The sequence below is a fragment of the Camelina sativa genome, chromosome 4 (assembly GCF_000633955.1).
Source record: "Camelina sativa cultivar DH55 chromosome 4, Cs, whole genome shotgun sequence".
In the NCBI taxonomy this organism is placed as follows: Eukaryota; Viridiplantae; Streptophyta; class Magnoliopsida; order Brassicales; family Brassicaceae; genus Camelina; species Camelina sativa.
The window spans coordinates 18,284,913-18,304,482 of NC_025688.1; the positions used below are offsets into that span (position 1 = coordinate 18,284,913).

The window sequence follows — 19,570 nt, forward strand, 5'->3', positions numbered from 1 at the left end:
TTCTTCACGAGCTGATGGGTAAGAGTCTCCGAATGATGTTTTACAGTGGAGACTTGGACGCGGTGGTGCCTTTTACAGCTACACTGGCCACACTCAAGGATATGAATCTAACGGTTGTAAATGATTGGCGTTCGTGGTTCACCGAAGGGCAGGTGGGAGGCTACACATTAGATTACAAAGGAAACTTGTCCTATGCAATTGTGAGAGGAGCAGGTCATGGTGTGACTAGGGACCACCCTATACGTGCACTTACACTCTTTACCAGCTTTATCCATAATACTCCTCTCCCCAAAACACCCTGATTTGTAACGTAACCTGTCACCCCTGTAATAAACTTAATAAGACTTAATTTGGTACAGATAAAAATAAGATGTGTTTGAAATTATTAAAATCTTGGTTTTTAAAGTTAGTAGCTCACTTCACAATACATGTCAATTTTAACAATTAGAGGTTTTTAAAGTTAGTAGCTCACTTCCTCGGTTAGTTGTTAAAACTGGAGGCAAGGAGTTTAGAAAAGAAACTTCAGAGATAAGAAAATGTGAAGCACGGGCAAGACAATCTGCCTTTGTATTTGACGCACGCGGGTTCCAAAAGATGGAGAATAGGGGGAAGGACTCCAGCGAGTTAAACTCATAGAGCAGGTTGGAGAAGGACGACCAATCTTCAGGGACTGCACCATAGTGAGTAACTCAGCACAATCAGTTTCGAAATCTTGACAAGCGATCCCTGAAGCACATATCCGCTCTATGACCCACAACAACGCTTCTAACTCCAAATGTAGGGGGAAGGGCTCGGTCTTAGACACTTGGCCCCCAACAACAAGGTTCGCTCCTCACCAACGCAACACCACCAGCCCAATCCTGAATGCACATTGGTTGCTTTCCAAGAACCATCAATCTGACAACCATGTGAAGAAACTTGGACACCTGAAGACAAAGATGGAGCTGACATGACCGCCGTAAAAGAGAATGCCTCTTCCAGGCTAACTTATCGCCCAAAGCCTGAGCAATTATATCCTTCACCTCGATCTCTAAACCTTGAAAACCTTATTTATTTATGGCCTTCTAGATTGCCCATAAAATCCATGGTAATTGAAGAAGTTTATCAGGATCACCCTGTTGAGAGGCACCCCTCCGAAAAACAAAATCCAAATTCGAGTACACCGACTCATATGGAAAACCCTCTGACGACACTAAAGTCGGAGACAAATCCCAAACTTCACACGAGCGACGAAATTCAAAGAAAATATGATTAATTGTCTCAACCGCAGAGTCACACCTTTTACACCAAATATCACATTGGACAATTCCGTGTATCTTTTATTTTTATAGATAGTTTTTACTTACTAAAAAAATTTACTTTATATTCTTTGTTAAATTTAATTTTATTTTAAAAACTCTAAACCCGCACATCGGACGGGTCCTAATCTAGTGTGTTATAAATCATTAAGAAATTAATTTAGCTAAACCTAAATCCACAAATCATCTCGTTTAATTATAAGATCTTAAACTTTAATTCTCCTTTATGAACCCAAATCGACATATAAACTCATTCAATATTATCAAATCTATACTTTTTTTTTGGGCAAAAAACATTTATACGCTAATTCTCTTTTATAAACTCAAACCGACATAAATATTCATTTAATTGTAAATATATAAACTCTTATAATTCTTTATAAACCCAAACCGACACATAATCTCGTTTAATTGTAATCCTAAAACTTTATTTATAAACCTAAACCAACATATAATCTCGTTTAGTTGTAAAATTTAAACCTTAAATTCTTATTTATAAACCCAAACCAACATAAATATGATAAATACATTGGTTCGGTTCGGTTCGGTTCGGTTCGGTTTTTTTTTAATATAAATGTGACACAAATTCCTGAATTATTTTAGTTAATACTTTTTACCTTTTTAGTACATTTAAATTAAGTTTTTATTAATTCAGTTTGGTAAACACAAAACTTTGATTTGTTTTTGAATTGAGTTCCAGTAATTTAAGTACGAAAATTTTCTTATTGTTTGGGTCATAATAGTAGTAAAATCCGGTTCGGACTAGAATTGAGATTGGTTTAATTTCGGTTAATTTCGGTTAAGCTAGTAACATAAAAAATAACAAGCCATAAAACGCGATAAAGAAAAAAAAAAAATGTCGACGGTAACAGAGACCGGCGGCGAATCGTCGGCGAGGAAGATGAAACGTAGTAGAGTATCACCAACGTCGATCGAATCACTAGACGCCGACATACTATGCATCATATTCTCTTTCCTTGATTTGTTTGACCTCGTTCACTGTACCGTCGTCTGCAATTCCTGGTACTCCAATCGAATCCAATCCAATACCTAGCTTCATGGTTTTGTGTATTTCTACTATAATCATCTGCAATTCAGTATTGACCCCTTTTTCGAATTGTTCTATTGAGGAATGCTGTAATCAAGAGGCTGAAGCTGCTGCAAGCTTCATGCCGGAAGATGCACCATCTCGGTTCTTCTGACTTCCCCAGCAGCAGTTCCACTTCAGTAGCTGATATAGACGTTGAAGATTTCGCGATGAAACATCATAAGCTGGCTTTACTAAGGGGTCGAATCCAAATTGAGCGATGGGAAGCTCATTCACACCGGTGAGACTGAGGCTATGTTCTTTTTTACCTTTTTGGTTTTTGTTTGGACTCTGCCATCTATGTTTCTAATGGTTTCTCTTATGTACAGGGTTTCTCAGTGTAGAATGAAGAAGGGTTTGCTTCTTACTGGTGTGGGTGATAAGGTTTGGGATTTTTTAGTTTGCAATTCGATTTAGGTATAGTATTCTCTAATTAGCAGCATTGGCTTAAAGAGTAATATGACTGCTTTATTAGGTTATGCGCCTCTGGTCATTAAAAAGCTACAAATGCATGGAAGAATACTCCCTTCCTGATGTTTCATCATTGATCGACTTCGATTTTGATGAGAGTAAGGTAAAACCTCTAAAGTTCATGGATGTTTCAAGTTACATTCAAGAAACTGGATATGAGCTAAAAAAAAAAAAGGATTTTGAATGATCAATGATGATACATAAACTTTTGCCGAGTCAAGCATTTGAATTTTTGAAACCACCATTATAGTATAGCAATATAATCTGTTTTCATGTTACCGTTTGTCTCGCTAGATTGTAACTGGATGTTTCCAGTTTAAGTACTCTATTTTTCATTTTGGCGAAATCTTGTTATTGTCTATTTAAGTGAGAAAACCAAACTATCTGGAGCAAGGGGATTATTCCTAACTTTGATTTTTTCTTCCTTTTGTTTGGAGATTGTTGGCTTGGTTGGTACCCGCATTAGCATATGGAGAAGAAACGGGCAAAGAAGCATTTTTCCATCACGTGAAGGCACCTTTCCTAAAGGCCTTTGTATGCGGTATGTACGCCTCAAATATCGACTTCTTAAGAACCTTCCCCGTTTCTTGAAATCTAAAGATTATTTTGCTATAGAAGGACCAACTGATATTCCATGTTACCTGATAATAATAACTGGTGTGATACTTCGACTTAGCTACTAGCCACTGTAAGGCTGGCTTCCTTACCCACACTGATACAGGTTTCTGATTCTTTTATCAACCAGTTACATTGATCCAGAAGCTGTAGTTGGATGTGAGGATGGAACAGCACGTGTATTTGATATGTATAGTAAGACTTGTTCGCAGATCATTAGGTGAGCTACATATTCTGTCTCTAGTATGTTATAGAACTCCTGAGAGTGAAATTTGGATTTACAATTTCATATGAGAACTTAATTCACAGCTTTCCTACCAAATTGGCTAATGTTGTCAACTATCTAACTGCAGGACTCACGGTGGGCCAATAACGTGCTTGTCTTTGAGCGAGAACCAAAAATTTCTTAGTGGGTCTTCACTCGGGAGAGTAACAGTATCTGACCCTATGATGGATCAACCAGTGGCTACCCTTAAATCCACGATAACTGCAGGAGGTAAACTCAAACTTCATTTCAGATTTTGCAACCAGTGAAATTTCCTAAAGCAACCTCCCATCTATACAGGTATACAGACCATCAGTTTTAACCAAAGCACTAATCTCGCCTTCACTGGAACAACTGGTGGATATGTTTCATGCTGGGACCTCAGGTATGTCGAAAAAGACCTCTGAGTTTGTTCCAAAGGTGCAAGTTTAACAATTGTATTATACCAAATTTTGAGATGTGCCTATAAACCAATCCTTATCACAGGAAAATGGGACGGTTATGGGAGAAACGAGTGAGCCCGAATGTGGTGTACTCGATACAACAGCTGCAAAATGATGCATCGATTATGGTTGCTGGTGGAATAGACGGTGTGCTGCGAGTGATAGATCAGAAGAGTGGAAGAGTTCTATCCAGATTTATAATGGACGATAAGGGACTCTCAACAACATTGAGAAGTAACAACAACCAAGCGGCGATTGAGAAAAGGTGGAGAGGAAAAAGAGTTTGTCAGGATATCGAAATCGATAAAATCGAAAGGAAGCTTCGGCCTCAAATCAGTTGCTTAGCAGTTGGGATGAAGAAGATAGTAACAGCTCACAATGGCAAATTCATAAGTGTATGGAAGTTCAATATCTAGGTGAAAATCAGAAAACATTGCGTTGTTTGTATGAGACAAAACTGGTGGTAACATATAGCATTTAGGATTACAAAAATTTGAAACAAAAAGAAGACACAAGAAAAGCGATTTGTTGTTTTGATTTGTCTATTTGGAGGATTTCTTGGATGGCTCAGCTTGAGATTCAGCTTTGATGATATTAAGTTGACCACCTTCTTTGCAAGCTGCATTAGCTGCTTTCACTTCATTGCAATGGTTTATGAATTTGGTAAGCTCCTGCTCCCATTATTCAACACAAACATAATCAATCAATCAATAAGCTCATAGTTTACACTTACAAATCGATTCAGATTGAAGAATAGAAGAGATTACCCGATCAGTGTCCATCTCTTTTGTCATTTTTGATGGTTTCACATTTCTCTTCCCTGGAGGAAGACGAAGAAGATGATAAGTTTACAAAAGGGATTCATTCATTTGTAAGCAGTAAAGAAAAAGAAAGTAAAAATACCTTTGCGAGTTTGAATGGATTTGCCATGGCGATTAGGAGCAATAGCTTTCCTCTTCTGTTGGCCCTTGAACTGATTGCTCTTCTGCGTCATCTTTTTGATCGTCGTTCGTTTCTACTTTCTAGGGTTTTTTTTCTCTTCTTCTGTCGACGAAGGGTTTTTGTTGTTAATAGAAGAAGACGACTCAATAGTCTATATAATGGGCTCTTAAGGCCTATATTTAAATGGGCTTATTCTTGAGCCCAGTTTGGAGTCTTCTTAATTCAACACTGCGAACTTTTTTATTCTTTGAAGAGGAAGACGATTTTGTTCAAGACACGGAGACAGAGAAAGCGGTAAAATCATCCTCCTCCTCTCTTCTTCTTCTTCCTTGTAGAAACCCTTTTCTCATTTTTGGAAGGTTCTCTCTTTCACAATCCTTTGTTGTGGATTCTCGCTTCTTTCGATTTNTTTTTTTTTTTTTTTTTTTTTTTTGATTTTGTTGATTGTTTGTGAATGTGTGTTTCTACTCAGGTTTCATGACAGTGTTTTCAGAGACGTCATGACGCTGCATCTGTATCATCACTCTCGCTTGCTATTGAGAAATCTCTCTTTACCTCGGAGAGTTGCGATTTTGTGTAATCGGAACTGCTCTCTCATCTCTCCTTCCCTTCCACGCTCTGCGAAGGTGATTCTTATATCGCTTCGTTCTAAGTCTCTTTTAAGAGTTCTTTTTGCTCTTGTTATGTGTTTGTCTACAGTTGAGCTGATTAGTGTAAGATTTGGTGGCTAGTGTGTTATCGTTTCGTATAATACTCGTAATTTTCTAATACAAATCGAGTTCTGTTTACTCGAAATTGATCTTAAAGGCTTTGCTAATGTTAATAATACCCACATATGTGGTAATCAGTACTGTTGCAGTTCAGCCTGTAATTTGGAGGCAGCTAGTGGAAGTATACTGGCTTCGTCTAAAACTGAAGGTGTTGCGCTAGAGTTGATAAAAAATTCCCTCAAGTCAGAAGAAAGAGCAGCAACTTCTGCTTCAAATGGCAGAGTGATGCTTATTGATGGGACATCTATTATTTACAGGGCTTATTATAAGCTTTTAGGTATTGATGCTACTCATGTTTACATAGAATGATAAGTTTTTTTTTCCCTCGAGTCTCACACTTACTGACATTTGATTGGGCAATGTGCAGCAAGGTTGAATCATGGTCATCTGGCTCATGCTGATGGAAACGCTGACTGGGTTTTAACGATTTTTTCATCTCTTTCTCTTGTAAGTGAAATCTTTTATATTGTGCTCCAGATGTTCTTTTATATTGTACTTAAGTCGGATGATTTAGAAAAGCTTCTTGTAGCATTTACAGATGGCTGGTAAAGTAATCTTGGTTGCATATAATTGTGTTTGTTAAGGCTAAAGTTTCTCTTTCTTGTTTCCTGTTAAGATTATTACCTTATTTTCTTTCATTGTGCTCTCATTTGCAGCTAATTGATGTTTTGAAGTTTCTCCCATCCCATGTGGCGGTATATTCTATTTTCCATTGATTATCTCATTTCTTTATATCTGTGATAGTCGAATGAAGCTCCTGTAGTTTTCTTAATGTTGGATACCCCTTGTTAACTTAATTAACTGTGTCCATGCAGGTGGTGTTCGACCATGACGGTGAGTTCTATTGTAAGCAGACTATGAGTCTGCCATAATTTGTTAGATTCATGGACTTCTATCTATTTTCTGTGGTAGGGTAGGAAGAATTCAGGTTTTTGGGGACTTTTAGTATCTATAGTTGACCACTTAAAGTGTGCCTGTCAGATGATTTAACCAAATTTATTGGTAGGCCCCTAATCTAGTTCTAATTCAATAGTTATGGCCTCTGTACTTCCTGATTTTAATTACTTAAGTATACGAATGCTGGCCCCTTATTGATTGATGCTGATTGCTCCGATAGCCATCTATAGATTTGATTTTCATTATCCTCGTACAGATGAATAGTTAAATAATTGTCTTCAGCTTGTTGAATGTTGTGCTTTGGAGTATGTTGAGTGCTGTTGTTTTTAACTTCATTTGTTTCTTAGGCCACTACCGACAACTTGTATTCATAGGCCTGAGAGTAAGCAGGTGGAGGTCTAGATGGTGATATGACCAAAAATTAATTACTTGATGTTGATAGACATTGCTGTATTCTTTATGGGATCGTCTACTAAGTTATCTAGAAAGCCTTCTAGTAATGCATGTTAGTGGTAATCTGACAAATATCATCTAGTAGCAGGGTTATGTCATATGTGAGGAAAGAAGATTAAATGGTTTGTGGATCTGTACGTCTATAGTTTACTCATTTTTAACAAAATAGAGCCTTTTTTCAGGAGTTCCTTACGGCACTACTTCTAATTCATCTACAGGTTATCGTTCTGCAAAAGGTAAGCTCCATGTCCTTAGTCAAACTATAGTTATCAGTTGAAAGTATAAGAAATGGTTATTTTTGCATGAGAGTTTAGTTAGTATGCTGACTCATGGTGATGAATGTAATTATCAATCGCTGAGGATCTCAAATCGCTATACAAGCCTTCAGTATATGGCTTCTATAAACATATACTTGTATTTTGAACTGATTTTCTGCTGTGTGCCTAGCATAAGTTATTCCAAATATTATGGCTTACTTGTCAAGGGTGACATCTGCAGTGATATGCCAGCTTTGTCTACCTTTGGGTGTTTTGCTTGCAGCTTTTGGGCAGCCATAAACTTAGGTGTAGTCTAGAGAATAGAGGGTCAGTCATATGCGCTTATATTCCGATCTTTGGCTATATTTATTTAAAATTAGGTCATCTCTAATGATGAGCGTCCAGTATGCTGCTGTCTTTTCTTGTTACTGTTCTATACATGCTGACATAGATATTCATGTCCAATACTTTCTTTCTTTCTACGTGATGGTAACACTTCTCATAATTATAATTTTAGGCCCTTTTGCTCTCTTAATCTCGATATGATTCTCCCTTCCTTTAGTGCAGAGTGTGAAGGGTATTTTTTATGTAATCTCATCAGTATACTGTCTTTGTTCTGTGTTAAAAATTTACAGGCATGAACTTCCGTCATACTCTCTACCCTGCCTATAAAAGTAATCGTCCTCCCACACCTGATACCATAGTACAAGGACTTCAATACCTCAAAGCGTCCATCAAGGCAATGTCTATAAAGGTTATAGAGGTAAATCATACTCATGATTGCCATATTTCCTTTTATTGTGATGATTTCTCTTTAATGGGCAGAAATTCCATGAAGACAGGTGCCAGGTGTAGAAGCTGATGATGTTATTGGAACATTGGCTATGCGAAGCATTAGTGCCGGTTTCAAAGTACTTATTTTCAGCTATTCGAGAAGTGGTTACTGCTTACTTAATGCTCAGGGCCTGTTCAATTTGTCCTTTTCCTAGAAGTGGACTGATCATATTTTTGTACCCCCTTACAGGTCCGAGTTGTCTCTCCGGACAAAGACTTCTTCCAGATTCTTTCTCCCTCGTTGCGTCTTCTTCGACTAACCCCACGCGGATCAGAGTATGAAATTCATGTTAGATGAATCATTGCCTCGTTGTAGAATTTTGCGTACTATGAAACCCTTGCTAGACACTTAAAGAGGTTTTTCTTATGTAATCAAGATATATTTTGCTGAGACATTTCCTAAAGATATTCTATGACTGCTCTGTGTATCTTGTATGTTTTTTTCCACTCAATTGTGTCAATGCTACTGCTTCTTGTGGCAGGTTGGCTTCTTTTGGAATGGAAGATTTTGCTAAAAAGTTTGGCAATTTGGAACCAGCACAGTTTGTTGATATCATCGCCCTTGCTGGAGACAAGTCTGATAATATTCCAGGTTAAGCCGACCTCTTCTTCCCCTCACAAAATTGTTATTTCTTGGGAATTTCCCTTTCATATCTGCATTGTGTATTTGGTTAATACAAAGGTTTAGCAAAAGGGCACACAGAAAAAGGTAAAGTGATGTAATGATGTTTTTGTTATGCAGGAGTTGATGGCATTGGGAATGTGCACGCAGTGGAACTGATATCTAAATTTGGTAGTCACTGAGTCATTTTATATGCTTTGAATTCATTGATTTGCGGCCCATGTTTCCTATTAATCACTATTATTGCATTATCAGGCACGGTAGAGAATCTGTTGCAGTCGATTGATGAGATTAAGGAAGGAAAAATAAAGGAGGTGAGTGAAGTGATGTCGCATAGGCAAGCTAGTACTTCTGTGATATGCAACGCCTAATTTTGAACTCTTCCTTTGTCTTTGCAACAGTCCCTAATAGCTAACGCGGAGCAAGCCATGCTAAGCAAGAAATTGGTAGGTTGTTTTATTTTATTTTCTACTTTCATTTATTTCATCTATTGAGTTTCACAGGGTAGGGATGATGAAATTGTTAATCGCAGGCACTGTTACGATCTGATCTCCCAGATTACATAGTACCGTTTGACACGAGTGATCTTACATTTAAGAAACCAGAGGTTTGTATAACGATTGATTGATTACATCTACTACAATATACTAGTTCAGACAAGTAACTGAGGTTTATCTGTGATGTTGTATAGGATAATGGGGAGAAATTGAGGAGCCTGCTAATCGCGATTGCGGATTACGCAGAAGGATTTTCAGCTGATCCAGTCATCAGAAGAGCTTTCAAGTTGTGGGAAAATCTGGAAGCAATGTCATGATGATATTTTTTAAGCATCGTTTTCTTGGTCATTTCTTTTGTACTGGGGTACATAAAATAAGGTCAAGTTTAGAGGGTTGTCCCACAATCAATCCTTTTGTAAAGCATACTTATATTGAAACTAATGATGAAGTTGATGCTAATTCGGAAGCTTTTATTGATTGTTAAAATATAACCCAATAGTGACCAACTTCCATTACATTAAAATAAGACACCAGGGACATTTCAAGGCCTTCTCTAAACTCGTCTTAAAAGCCGTCTGAAGCTCTGTTAACTTTGCTAAAACAAAGCCTCCACGTGCATATCTTGCATATGATTGAAACCATAACTGTGGTTCATTTTCAATTTTGGCTACATTGCGGCAACTAACAATAAATTCATAATCCATGGAGCTGATAACAAAGATTTTTCATATTATTTTGTTCATTCACACTTTTTCGAAACAAAAGAGAGAGAAGTGACCTTTGCCAAATTCTCTCTCTCTCTCTCCCGTGGAAAGGGAGCTGAAAACACAAAAGAAAGCCGATTTGGCTAATCTTTTAATGATCATGTTGCTCTCACTTTGCCTTTGGGGCTATTTACATTTTCATTTTTTTTACATCTATTTCCAAATCTACCTTCCCTAGCGACACAAAGCTTAAAAAACACACACAGCAATTTCACACCCTTTTGAAATCTACAGGGTAAATGAAACAACAGACTCACACACACACTCAAAGAGTAATCCATCTTTATTTGCCACTCTTCTTCGAGGGCCAACACAAACTGCTTCTCCTAAAAACCTTCCTGATGTTACCTTTGAACACAACAAGAAGATATAGTAGATAAGAGACTTGACCGACAACAAACTCATATATACACATTTAGGTCATTTCCCAATTCAGATTCAGTGACTTTTTTTTTTTTTACCTAATTTACTTTCACCGATTCAATCCCTAAAGATCACAGCATCAGCTATCTCCATAAGCGGTTGCAGCGACTCTGGCGAGAATTTTCTGGCGAAGAAATAGTCTAAACTCGAATTAGATCTCCGCAGCGAGTGAATCAGCTGCGGCGAGACCTCGGAAGCACCGTAGGTGTGAGGATGACCACCAACACTACCGGTCCAATTAACACGGGTGAGTGTGAAGTGACTACATCCTTTAGGATCCTGGAGAGACAACAAAGTAGGGAAATAGTGTTCTTCAGGGTAACAAGACTCAACATCGAGGCATGGTAATTTGAATTTCCTCCATAGCTTCCTCTCTCTGATCACCATCAGAGCGTGACGTTTCGCCAAAACGAAGAACTGAGATCCAACACGGAAGTCTTGGTACCGGATCTCCGGAAGCATCGCGTCTTCGCCTCTTGCGATGTATCGCTTCTCAAGGAAAGGCTCATCGGAGAGGATCTCGATGAAGCTCTGGTCGGAGTTGGCGGCGGTGGAGAAGAGGTGGTTGTGGATGTAAGAGAAAGAATGGAGAGGGATACAGTGTTGCGAGATCAAAGCGAAATAGAGATTGTTCGGATCGTCGAGGATCGCGTTGGCTAGTAACCGTCGTTCGGCGGAGATCAGCGTCGGGGAAGCTCGCGCGGTTCGCTTCGCCGGGATAAATTTAGCGTTGATTGATGAATCGAGAAGCGGAGAGATCGAGGAGGTGGTCGGATCTGCGTGGATGTAAACGTTGTAGAGATCTCGGTGACCTTGGAAGAAGCTTTCCCAGAGAGGTAAGAAGGTTAGATCGGAGTTTGTTAAAAATAGAAACGCGATCTTAGAGGGAGGAGGAGGAGACGAAGAGAGGGAGATGAGACGACGGTAGTTGTTGTTGGAGGAGGAGGAAGAGACGGAGGCGCGGTGGAAGAGAGAGAGGTCGTCGAGGTCATCGGCGGTGGAAATGAGGTTATGGTTAGAGGAAGAGAGAAGGAAGACGAAGAAGAAGAGAGAAATAGAGAGGAAGAGAGATAGAGAATACACGAGTGTCGATGAAGAGAACATCTCTCTCTCTCTCTCTGATAGAAAAAAAAAACAAACACAAAGGATTTGAAAATTTTTCTCCGAGGAAGAAGATGAAGATGAAGATGAAGATTGAAGGAATGAATCAGAAAAAAAATATCTGATTTGTGACAATAAAAAAGAGAAATATGACGTCAGCGAATGGGGGACACGTGAAATTAATTATTATTATTTCTTTAAAAAATAATATATAAATATGGTTTTTTTGGGGGCAATCCTCGACACAGTTGTTCTATCGCTATTTGTTTGTTGTGTGTGTGTGTGAGTGCGTGTGAATAGAGAACAGGGTTGGATTAGATATGAATCGTCATAAAACATTGAACCGGTTCAGATCCACGATTTCGGTTTACGAAAATTCACATCAAAATCGAAAACAAACAAAAACCGAATTGACCAAACCGGACTGCCTTGGCTTACACGTGACTCTGGGTGTGTGTGTGTGTGTGTTAGAGTAGATCTATCCACCCATTTGTTTTTTAATCATTTTGTGTCGTCATGCAATCAGGATTCAGATATTTTTTTGTTTCTTTCCCCTGCTGCTGCTGTTCGCTTTTGATTATTCTATTCATCTTTCTTCTCCATGGCGGCTATCTCCACGACCTTCTACCACCCACTATGGAATTACAAGAACAACCACCGGACAAAGAGACAAGCACCAAGCACAAGCAGACACGGCGTTAGATCTATGACAGTGATTTCTTGTCGTAAACAGAAATTACCGGATGAGGAGGACCAAGGAGGAGTGATACAGAGGACAGTTAGAAGGTTGATTTCAGAGGTTGAGAAGTTCGGTAAGGAACTGAAGACAGGAGAGAAGAAGAAGAAGAAAGGAGATGTGAAGGATCTGATGCTTATGAGTCTCTCTTTTGCTGTTTATGTTTACATCTCTCAGCTTTTGGTTTGTGCTTACTTCTCTTGGCAACACCTCAGCTTCCCCAATCCCTCTTGGTAGTAGCAATTTACCCCAATTCTTGATTGGGTTTTGTAAATCTTGCACAGATCATTAATAAGATTAAAAAAAGATTCCATTGCCAACATCCAGAAAAATTGAGAGTTAATGGATCTTTCACTTTGGTCTTTTTATAGTTGAATTGTTAAGAATTGAGAGAGTTGTGTGTGATCTCTCACTTTCATATCTCAATCAGTATGCTTTAACTCCGTGACGTTGAAATATCCGGCAGCTTTTTCTTACATAGCTTTCTCTTGATCTGCTCATAGCTTCCTTCTGATCGGCTTGTCATCCGGACTCCGGAGCATACTTTTGTGCTTTTCGCCTAATTGTTTTATACAACAACTGCAATCTCACCAAGCTTACACCACATTTTAACCCGCTTCTACGTTAATAACCCTCGTTTAACACGGAAAATTCCAATTCCATATCAGGATTACAACTAACCAATTTTCTGGACTCCACCACAAAGAGAAGATAAAACCAGTAGCAATATGTACTATCGAGAATCAGTAATCTTTGATCAGCAGCAAGCTAAAAGGTTACTTACGGAAGCATTTTGAAGCTTCACTATCACCTTTAGTTGTAACACTACCGTTTTGAGAAGACTCACCATCCAAAATGGAACTTACCATCCTCGACTAACCCCGTCTCAGATCTAGCAAACAAGTGTTTCTAATGAACTCAAATGAAGAAATCCCCACAAAAACATGGTCCAAGTCACTTAAAAACAAAAACCAAGTGTTTGTCGTCGTTGTGGAAGCTCTTAACGTTCCAGTCAACTCCGAAACTTCTGAAAGACAACAACAGTCAAAAATAGATTACAGGCTAAAATTTAAAATAGTATGTACCCTTAGAATATTATTAAAAGTGGTGTAATATACATTTTTGTCTGAACTAGTCATGTTAGTTTCATCGGCTAGGATAATTGAAAATGATGAATGGTGTGGGAGAGATTGAGAAGGAACGTGAATAAAGGGATCCACAAGTGTCTCACAAATCGCATCCTTTCATTCTCAAACCCCTAAACCAAATTGTCAACTAAAAGAAAAAAACAAAACAAACACACAAATCGAAAAGCTTTCTTTCTCTGCAAGACACAATAAGCCCTATACGAACAAACAAGGCAGCTATAGAGGGAGAGAGAAATGAATACAACTACAACAAAAAACGTTTGCGGAGACAAATGGTACCTTAATCTAGACAAGCCTGAAGAGGCATTGAAGTTTCTTGGATTCATTGCCATTTTCGTCATCCGAACTCTCCTCCATCATCTCATGAAGCCTCTTGGCCAGCCTTACCTCACCACCGACTTTTCTGTATGTCAATCTCTTCTTGTTATTCGTATATTTTATCTCTTTTGATCTTTCTATATTAACTCAATTTTTGTATGCATCAGATAGGGCTGATTCTAGGTAATCTTCCCAAGTTTCGAGAGGCATTCTCGGGGCCTTACTCTGTAACCCTCAACAACATAATCGAATTCGGAATGATCTGCCATATGTTTGTGATGGGTCTAGAGATGAATCCAAGCGTTCTTCTCAGACCACCAACCAAAGACGCATTCATAGCATACACAAGCATGATCACGACCTTTGTTCTCGCCTTTGTCACAACTCCTTTCCTCCACTACACCAAAACTGGTCCTTACGTTTTCTCCCTCGCCCTCTCCCTCATGGCATCAAGCACTGGTTCCCCAATCTTAACCCGCGTCATCGCCAATCTCAAAATCAGAAAATCCGATCTTGGGAAACTCGCATCAGCCGCAGGTGTCCATACGGACATGATCTCTACCTTGTTTTACTGCTTCGGATTCATTTTCTTCCCTACGGACAAACCTCTCGCTAGACCTCTCCAAAGATTCTTCAGAGCCCTCCTCATGTTTTGCCTCTTCCTCGCTCAGGTCACTTTCACCTCAATCGTATCCCCAATATTTCTAAATTGGGTCAACAACGAGAACCCCGAAGGCAAACCACTCAAGGGATCTCACCTTGTTATGTCTCTCGCTTTTGTCGTCTTGATCTGTAGTTTCCCACTTTGGCCAGCTGAGTCAGTGTACAACCCAATTCTCAGCGCATTCACGGCTGGTCTCTTCCTTCCAAACCAAGGAAGAATGTCGAAATGGATCATCAACAAAATCAATTACTTGCTCAGCACGGTCTTCTACCCTATCTTCTTCTTCTGGGTTGGGTTCATAATCCACATGAGAAACTTTGACATCGGGGATAAAATGGCGTGGGCAAAGTTCTTTTCTCTTCTCGGTACTGTCATAGTCGGGAAAGTCACCGGAACAGTCTTGTGTGGTTTACTACTTGGTTATCATGTCCCCGAAACCGCATCTTTAGGACTGCTTTTGACAGCTAAAGGCCATTTTCATGTCTACTTGGCAGCCTTGGCCATCCGGGTACCATCAAGCTTTCTCCTTTTCAGTTTTATTTCTTTGTTTATCTTCAAAGCAAGATCTTTACTCTCGTTCTTTCCGTTTGATGCAAATGCAGACAAACAGGGTGAAAAATACGACCGGTGCAATGATCATTTTTGTCATTGTCCTCACAGTGATCTACTCCCCATTTGTGGTCATGGACATCATCAAACGTGCTAGAAAGCGGGTGCCTGTGCACATCATGGCGCTTCAATGGCTTGATCCAACAACAGAACTTCGGATCTTGATCGGTCTCCACGGTCCGCACAACATCGGTTCCACGCTCAACCTTATGGAGATCTGCCATGGGGGACGTGAGCCAGGGTCTATATTTTATGCGACTGACATGGTGGAGTTGACTGATGAGATTGCCGCCACGCTGAAAAAGGGCGGAGGAGGTGGTCAGAGTAATGATTCAGTGACAGTAACAGATAGGTCGGTGGCGGAAATGAGAGAGAGTATAACGGCAGCTGTGAATGGGTACGGGGAGCTCCGCAACGGACAAGGTGTGACAGTGCGGAGGATGCTTGCATTGTCCACTTTTATGACCATGGCTCAGGACGTTTGCGGTTTGGCTGATGAACTTATGGTTTCCATTATAATTCTACCGTTCCATAAACGGCTGAATCCTGATGGCACTCTTGACTCTGGCAATACTGGGTTCCGCCATGTGAACCGAAAGGTAATTGTTCCATCAAGTACTATTACCGTCTTTTTTCCTTTCTAGTCGCTGGTATAATTAGGCTTTTGCGTTTGCAGATTCTGAAGAACGCACCATGTTCGGTGGGGATTCTTGTGGATAGGTCGTTCGGGCAAACAGAAGAGGCATGGAGACCAGGAGCGTCCATGGCCATTGCTATAATATTCATAGGTGGTAGAGACGACAGGGAGGCACTAGCTTTCGCGGCACAAGTGGCTCGACATCCTGTTGTGAAATTGAAGGTGATACGTTTCTTGGAAGACAAGAGCTCCCAGAACGCACAAAAACGCAGCAGTATCCTGAACAGAGCGAGCGTGGTAGAGCAAGAAGAGGAAATGAAGCTTGATGATGAATGCTTCGCTGAGTTCTATGAAAGATACATAGCTGGAGGTGGAAGAGTGTCTTACATGGAGAAGCATCTCACAAACTCCTCTGAGACTTTCACAGCACTTAAATCACTAGATGGAGAATATGGGCTGGTGATTGTCGGAAGAGGAGGGGGAAGAGCAAGCAGTGGGTTAACCACTGGCCTCAACGACTGGCAGCAATGTCCAGAGCTTGGTCCCATAGGTGACGTTCTTTCCGGATCAGATTTCTCACACAACACATCAATGTTAATTATTCAGCAGCAGCGTACTCGGGGTCAGCTAGATGGGCTTCATGATGATTTCAACATCCTGTAAATATCTGTACAATTGGACTAATTTTAGTAGCTTGGGAAGAGTAGTATCCTAACCATCACAGCTCTTAAAGAGACTTTGTACAATAGTTCAAACATTAAGTTATTTATGTAGATAGAATGGTAAAAAGAAGAGGTAATCTAAGCATTACTTCTTAGCAGCCTGAAGCGGTGTTTAAAACATAGAGTTAAAACAAGTTACAGGGCGATTTGTTTCTGATTTACACAAAAGCATAACTGGGGAAAATTTCACAAGCTCATTATAAGTCTTGTGGTTGGTGCTTAGCAAAGGACAATGTAAAACGCTTCTTCCTAATGTTCTGATGGAAACCTCTGAGATCCTTAGTACTGATTTGAAAACTTGGCTACCTCTGCCTGAAAACACAAAAGGGTATATACCATAAGACCAGGTACATAAAACAACACCAAAGCATTTGATATTCGTCTAAGCTAATAAACCACATGATGAAATAAGTGAGTTCCAAACAATAATATCCAATCAGAAGTGTGAAGAGCTAGGTTGCACTGAAACGGGTACGGGAACAGGAATCGGGTACGGAAACGGGGATGGAAAACGGTGAAGTAAAAATTTATAGATACGGGTACGGTATGGGTACTTCAATAAACATATAAGAAAATATACCCATACCTTGAATAAGAGGGGATTAGTAAAGCTAATGGGAAAAGGAGAGAGGGGAAAAGAGTCTAGAAAGTAGAAAAACATGAAGAAATGAAAATATGCTTATGATAAGAGTGCTTTGAATGAAATGAAATGGATGCAAATATCAAAAAATTCGATGTTATCTTCCCCTAAAGCATCTAAGGCGTCCCCATAGAGTCCCCGTAGAGTTTCCGTCCCCAACATGTCCCCGGTACGGGGACGACTACCAAATAGACGTACCCGTGCATCATAGGTGAAGAGAGAAACCAAGGTACCTCAAACTGGTTCTTCAAATAGTCGAGCTCCTTGTCAAGATCATTGATGGCCTGGTTGTACGCTTGCATCGGGGAAGACTGGCTTGTTGTATGAATCTACACACAGAACCACTTTCACACTTAAACAACAACATCCAATACATTTCAGAGTCCTAAAATCAACAAGTGTATCCCACTACTCAAGAATTTTCACACATCTCAAACAATCAGACACTGTTTTTAAGTTGCTAATTTCAATCAATGAAACGACAAAACACACAGAGAACAGGAGGATTAATCATTCCAATTTCAAAGCAACAAGCTTTACTTAGAGTAGTAATATGAAAAACTCGAGGAAATTGAGCTTACCCTCACTATAATCTTGTACTTAAGGGGATGGGGAAGCTGGTATCCAGCGAACAAGACATTCTCGTCACGGTGAAGTTGCCTTAAACCAACAAAAAATTCAGAACAAAAATTTAGGGCTTTAATCTCATGCGAGAAAAGAGCTGCAAAAACTTAACAAATCAAAAGAGAGAGAGAGAAAGACGTACATGCGGACAATGTTACCAATGGTATGGTCTTCTCTCTCAATCGTGAAGGAAGCAGCATTGATGATCTTCGTGTCCCTATCATACGCAACCCTAGAACATACGCAACAAATCGAGGGTTTAGCACAGTAATTACAGAAGAAAAAATAAAAACTGAGACTATCGAGTGCTTTCGAATTTCATTACTTCCTGGTTCCTTCAGGAACGACGAATCTCTCGTATCGGTCAGGAGCATTCATGGCTTAATCGGAGGAGGTTTCAAGCTTCGTCGCTCTCTTTTCTCTTGTTCGCCGCAGAGACCACACCTTTCACTTTTCTCTCTGGGCAAACGAAATTAAAACCCAACGACGTCGTTTTCGTCTTAAAAAGTTAAAAAGAAAACCAAAGAAGTTCCACGTGTTGTATTCTTATTGGTTTAAAGCCTTTGGGTCGGATCGGGCTCAACTCTTAAAAATATTACAAAATAGGACCTTTAGGTTTATGTTATTTACACAAATACGAGCGTGTGATATTTAATTGTGGGAGAGAAAAAACCTAACAACAAAATTCAGCCAAAAGAAAAGAAAAAAAAAAAAAACAACAACAAGTCAGATCCCTAAAAATCGAACCCGGACGCGTAAAAAAACTTGAAAACCGACTATGGCCTTTCACGTAGCTTGTCCAATTACATGGTAGTGTACCCCCTCTTTAATTTTTTTCTTTTCTTTTGGCGCCTCGTCGTTACTCTTCGGCTGGCTTTGTTGTTTACTTATCGAATTGTTCAAATTGGTTTTAACTTTGGGGTTTTCTTCTTCTTCTTCTTCTTCTTTTCTTCGCAGCCGGAAAATTTGCTTCTGCGTGTTGGGTTTTTCTCGGAATCTTCATGGTAAACAAGTGAAAGATGTGTTTCTCAACGAGATCCATTCTCTTCAAGACTTCTTGCGAGACCCCTGGGGTGATGAGGAGGTTTCGGCGGACGGTGGTGCCGTTCAGATCCATGTCCCTAAGCTCGCTGTGTTTGATACTACTGGTCCTCGTATTGCGGCTAGAGGGAATGATTCGGCGGTTGAGGTTGTTGCTGCTGCTGCATCTTCGGATTTGGTGCCAGCTAAACGCACTGTTGTGTTGCAGAAGAAAGCAGCTGTTGTGGATTGTGCTGCTGCTAATGATGCTTCTGACGATTTAGAGGTGAGATGATTGTTGCTTTGTCAATTGAATTGATCGAGTGTGTGTGTGTGGTTAACTTGAGACAATGATTTAGTTAGGGGTTATAGACTTGGGGTAGACATCTCTGTCTTTGTGAAATATTGTGTGTATTCAGTAATGTGGAGAGTTTGTTTGTTGTGTATGTCTTTAATGTAGGTTACTGTGAAAGAGCTTATTGGAGAAGATCATGATCATCACAGTGGAAGCATAACGTGTCACATGTGCTATTTGGTTGAAGTTGGGAAGAGTGAGAAAGCCAAGATGCTTTCTTGCAAATGTTGTGGCAACAAGTATCATAGAAACTGCTTGAAGACTTGGGCTCAACATAGAGGTATCGTTTTCATTGGAATGTAATGCTTATGAGTCTTCTTCTGCCAACTGCCTAGATTCTTATAGCTTTTTTTTTTTT

At 39.7% G+C, this 19,570-nt stretch overlaps 8 protein-coding genes and 1 pseudogene across 9 annotated transcripts in view; 6 read left to right on the top strand and 3 right to left on the bottom strand.

Annotated features, from left to right (window-relative positions):
• The window catches only part of LOC104781040, a 2,267-nt pseudogene extending 1,965 nt beyond the window's left edge, over positions 1 to 302 (top strand).
• LOC104781041 (F-box/WD-40 repeat-containing protein At3g52030-like) lies at positions 2,142 to 4,740 on the top strand. The gene is made up of 9 exons (XM_010505614.2): positions 2,142 to 2,321; positions 2,429 to 2,626; positions 2,715 to 2,769; positions 2,861 to 2,959; positions 3,294 to 3,397; positions 3,602 to 3,691; positions 3,825 to 3,967; positions 4,037 to 4,121; positions 4,223 to 4,740. The coding sequence occupies exons 1-9, from the start codon at positions 2,155 to 2,157 to the stop codon at positions 4,593 to 4,595; spliced, it is 1,314 nt and encodes a 437-aa protein (XP_010503916.1). The 5' UTR covers positions 2,142 to 2,154; the 3' UTR covers positions 4,596 to 4,740.
• Positions 4,563 to 5,244, bottom strand: LOC109132689. The gene is made up of 3 exons (XM_019244742.1): positions 5,083 to 5,244; positions 4,947 to 4,999; positions 4,563 to 4,850 (listed from the first exon to the last, which is right to left on the bottom strand). The coding sequence occupies exons 1-3, from the start codon at positions 5,171 to 5,173 to the stop codon at positions 4,722 to 4,724; spliced, it is 273 nt and encodes a 90-aa protein (XP_019100287.1). The 5' UTR covers positions 5,174 to 5,244; the 3' UTR covers positions 4,563 to 4,721.
• On the top strand, positions 5,290 to 9,922 carry LOC104781042 (DNA polymerase I-like). 2 transcript variants are annotated; one of them, XM_010505615.2, is made up of 16 exons: positions 5,290 to 5,480; positions 5,594 to 5,747; positions 5,970 to 6,168; positions 6,259 to 6,338; positions 6,548 to 6,586; positions 6,707 to 6,725; positions 7,424 to 7,477; positions 8,134 to 8,261; positions 8,341 to 8,409; positions 8,523 to 8,608; positions 8,815 to 8,924; positions 9,075 to 9,125; positions 9,210 to 9,268; positions 9,356 to 9,400; positions 9,487 to 9,561; positions 9,646 to 9,922. In XM_010505615.2, exons 1-16 carry the CDS (start codon positions 5,305 to 5,307, stop codon positions 9,766 to 9,768), a joined length of 1,467 nt encoding a protein of 488 aa, XP_010503917.1. In that variant the 5' UTR covers positions 5,290 to 5,304; the 3' UTR covers positions 9,769 to 9,922. The 2 variants fall into 2 exon arrangements, with proteins under 2 accessions (XP_010503917.1, XP_010503918.1); XM_010505616.2 differs by lacking the exon at positions 7,424 to 7,477.
• On the bottom strand, positions 10,272 to 11,839 carry LOC104781043. The gene is made up of 2 exons (XM_010505618.2): positions 10,677 to 11,839; positions 10,272 to 10,563 (listed from the first exon to the last, which is right to left on the bottom strand). Exon 1 carries the CDS (start codon positions 11,740 to 11,742, stop codon positions 10,696 to 10,698), a length of 1,047 nt encoding a protein of 348 aa, XP_010503920.1. The 5' UTR covers positions 11,743 to 11,839; the 3' UTR covers positions 10,272 to 10,563; positions 10,677 to 10,695.
• LOC104781044 lies at positions 12,239 to 12,933 on the top strand. Its single transcript, XM_010505619.2, has one exon. It carries the CDS (start codon positions 12,341 to 12,343, stop codon positions 12,710 to 12,712), a length of 372 nt encoding a protein of 123 aa, XP_010503921.1. The 5' UTR covers positions 12,239 to 12,340; the 3' UTR covers positions 12,713 to 12,933.
• Positions 13,802 to 16,542, top strand: LOC104781045 (cation/H(+) antiporter 28-like). Its single transcript, XM_010505620.1, has 4 exons — positions 13,802 to 14,028; positions 14,109 to 15,113; positions 15,208 to 15,813; positions 15,891 to 16,542. Exons 1-4 carry the CDS (start codon positions 13,858 to 13,860, stop codon positions 16,512 to 16,514), a joined length of 2,406 nt encoding a protein of 801 aa, XP_010503922.1. The 5' UTR covers positions 13,802 to 13,857; the 3' UTR covers positions 16,515 to 16,542.
• LOC104781046 (DNA-directed RNA polymerases II, IV and V subunit 11) lies at positions 16,604 to 18,318 on the bottom strand. Its single transcript, XM_010505621.2, has 5 exons — positions 18,163 to 18,318; positions 17,980 to 18,069; positions 17,795 to 17,873; positions 17,447 to 17,542; positions 16,604 to 16,885 (listed from the first exon to the last, which is right to left on the bottom strand). The coding sequence occupies exons 1-5, from the start codon at positions 18,213 to 18,215 to the stop codon at positions 16,853 to 16,855; spliced, it is 351 nt and encodes a 116-aa protein (XP_010503923.1). The 5' UTR covers positions 18,216 to 18,318; the 3' UTR covers positions 16,604 to 16,852.
• Positions 18,518 to 19,570, top strand: part of LOC104781049 (histone-lysine N-methyltransferase 2C-like) — a 4,371-nt gene continuing 3,318 nt past the window's right edge. Inside the window, exons 1-3 of the mRNA XM_010505622.2 lie at positions 18,518 to 18,647; positions 18,795 to 19,143; positions 19,318 to 19,497. Coding sequence (XP_010503924.1) covers positions 18,616 to 18,647; positions 18,795 to 19,143; positions 19,318 to 19,497 — 561 coding nt within the window. The 5' untranslated portion in view covers positions 18,518 to 18,615. The remainder of the gene's footprint in view (positions 18,648 to 18,794; positions 19,144 to 19,317; positions 19,498 to 19,570) is intronic.

Bases quoted from the DNA above. Each gene is read 5' to 3' on its own strand.
- LOC104781041 (XM_010505614.2), top strand. From the start codon at position 2,155: ATGTCGACGGTAACAGAGACCGGCGGCGAATCGTCGGCGAGGAAGATG. The intron at 2,770-2,860 runs GTTTGGGATTTT...CTGCTTTATTAG, and splicing joins TTACTGGTGTGGGTGATAAG to GTTATGCGCCTCTGGTCATT. The intron at 3,968-4,036 runs GTAAACTCAAAC...CCATCTATACAG, and splicing joins ATCCACGATAACTGCAGGAG to GTATACAGACCATCAGTTTT.
- LOC109132689 (XM_019244742.1), bottom strand. From the start codon at position 5,173: ATGACGCAGAAGAGCAATCAGTTCAAGGGCCAACAGAAGAGGAAAGCT. The intron at 5,000-5,082 runs GTATTTTTACTT...GTCTTCCTCCAG, and splicing joins ATCCATTCAAACTCGCAAAG to GGAAGAGAAATGTGAAACCA. The intron at 4,851-4,946 runs GTAATCTCTTCT...TAATGGGAGCAG, and splicing joins AAGAGATGGACACTGATCGG to GAGCTTACCAAATTCATAAA.
- LOC104781042 (XM_010505615.2), top strand. From the start codon at position 5,305: ATGGGCTTATTCTTGAGCCCAGTTTGGAGTCTTCTTAATTCAACACTG. The intron at 6,339-6,547 runs GTAAGTGAAATC...TCTCATTTGCAG, and splicing joins TTTTTTCATCTCTTTCTCTT to CTAATTGATGTTTTGAAGTT. The intron at 9,562-9,645 runs GTTTGTATAACG...GATGTTGTATAG, and splicing joins TTACATTTAAGAAACCAGAG to GATAATGGGGAGAAATTGAG.
- LOC104781043 (XM_010505618.2), bottom strand. From the start codon at position 11,742: ATGTTCTCTTCATCGACACTCGTGTATTCTCTATCTCTCTTCCTCTCT.
- LOC104781044 (XM_010505619.2), top strand. From the start codon at position 12,341: ATGGCGGCTATCTCCACGACCTTCTACCACCCACTATGGAATTACAAG.
- LOC104781045 (XM_010505620.1), top strand. From the start codon at position 13,858: ATGAATACAACTACAACAAAAAACGTTTGCGGAGACAAATGGTACCTT. The intron at 14,029-14,108 runs GTATGTCAATCT...TGTATGCATCAG, and splicing joins ACCTCACCACCGACTTTTCT to ATAGGGCTGATTCTAGGTAA. The intron at 15,814-15,890 runs GTAATTGTTCCA...TTGCGTTTGCAG, and splicing joins TCCGCCATGTGAACCGAAAG to ATTCTGAAGAACGCACCATG.
- LOC104781046 (XM_010505621.2), bottom strand. From the start codon at position 18,215: ATGAATGCTCCTGACCGATACGAGAGATTCGTCGTTCCTGAAGGAACC. The intron at 17,874-17,979 runs GTACGTCTTTCT...TGTTGGTTTAAG, and splicing joins ATTGGTAACATTGTCCGCAT to GCAACTTCACCGTGACGAGA. The intron at 17,543-17,794 runs GTAAGCTCAATT...TTCTGTGTGTAG, and splicing joins AGTACAAGATTATAGTGAGG to ATTCATACAACAAGCCAGTC.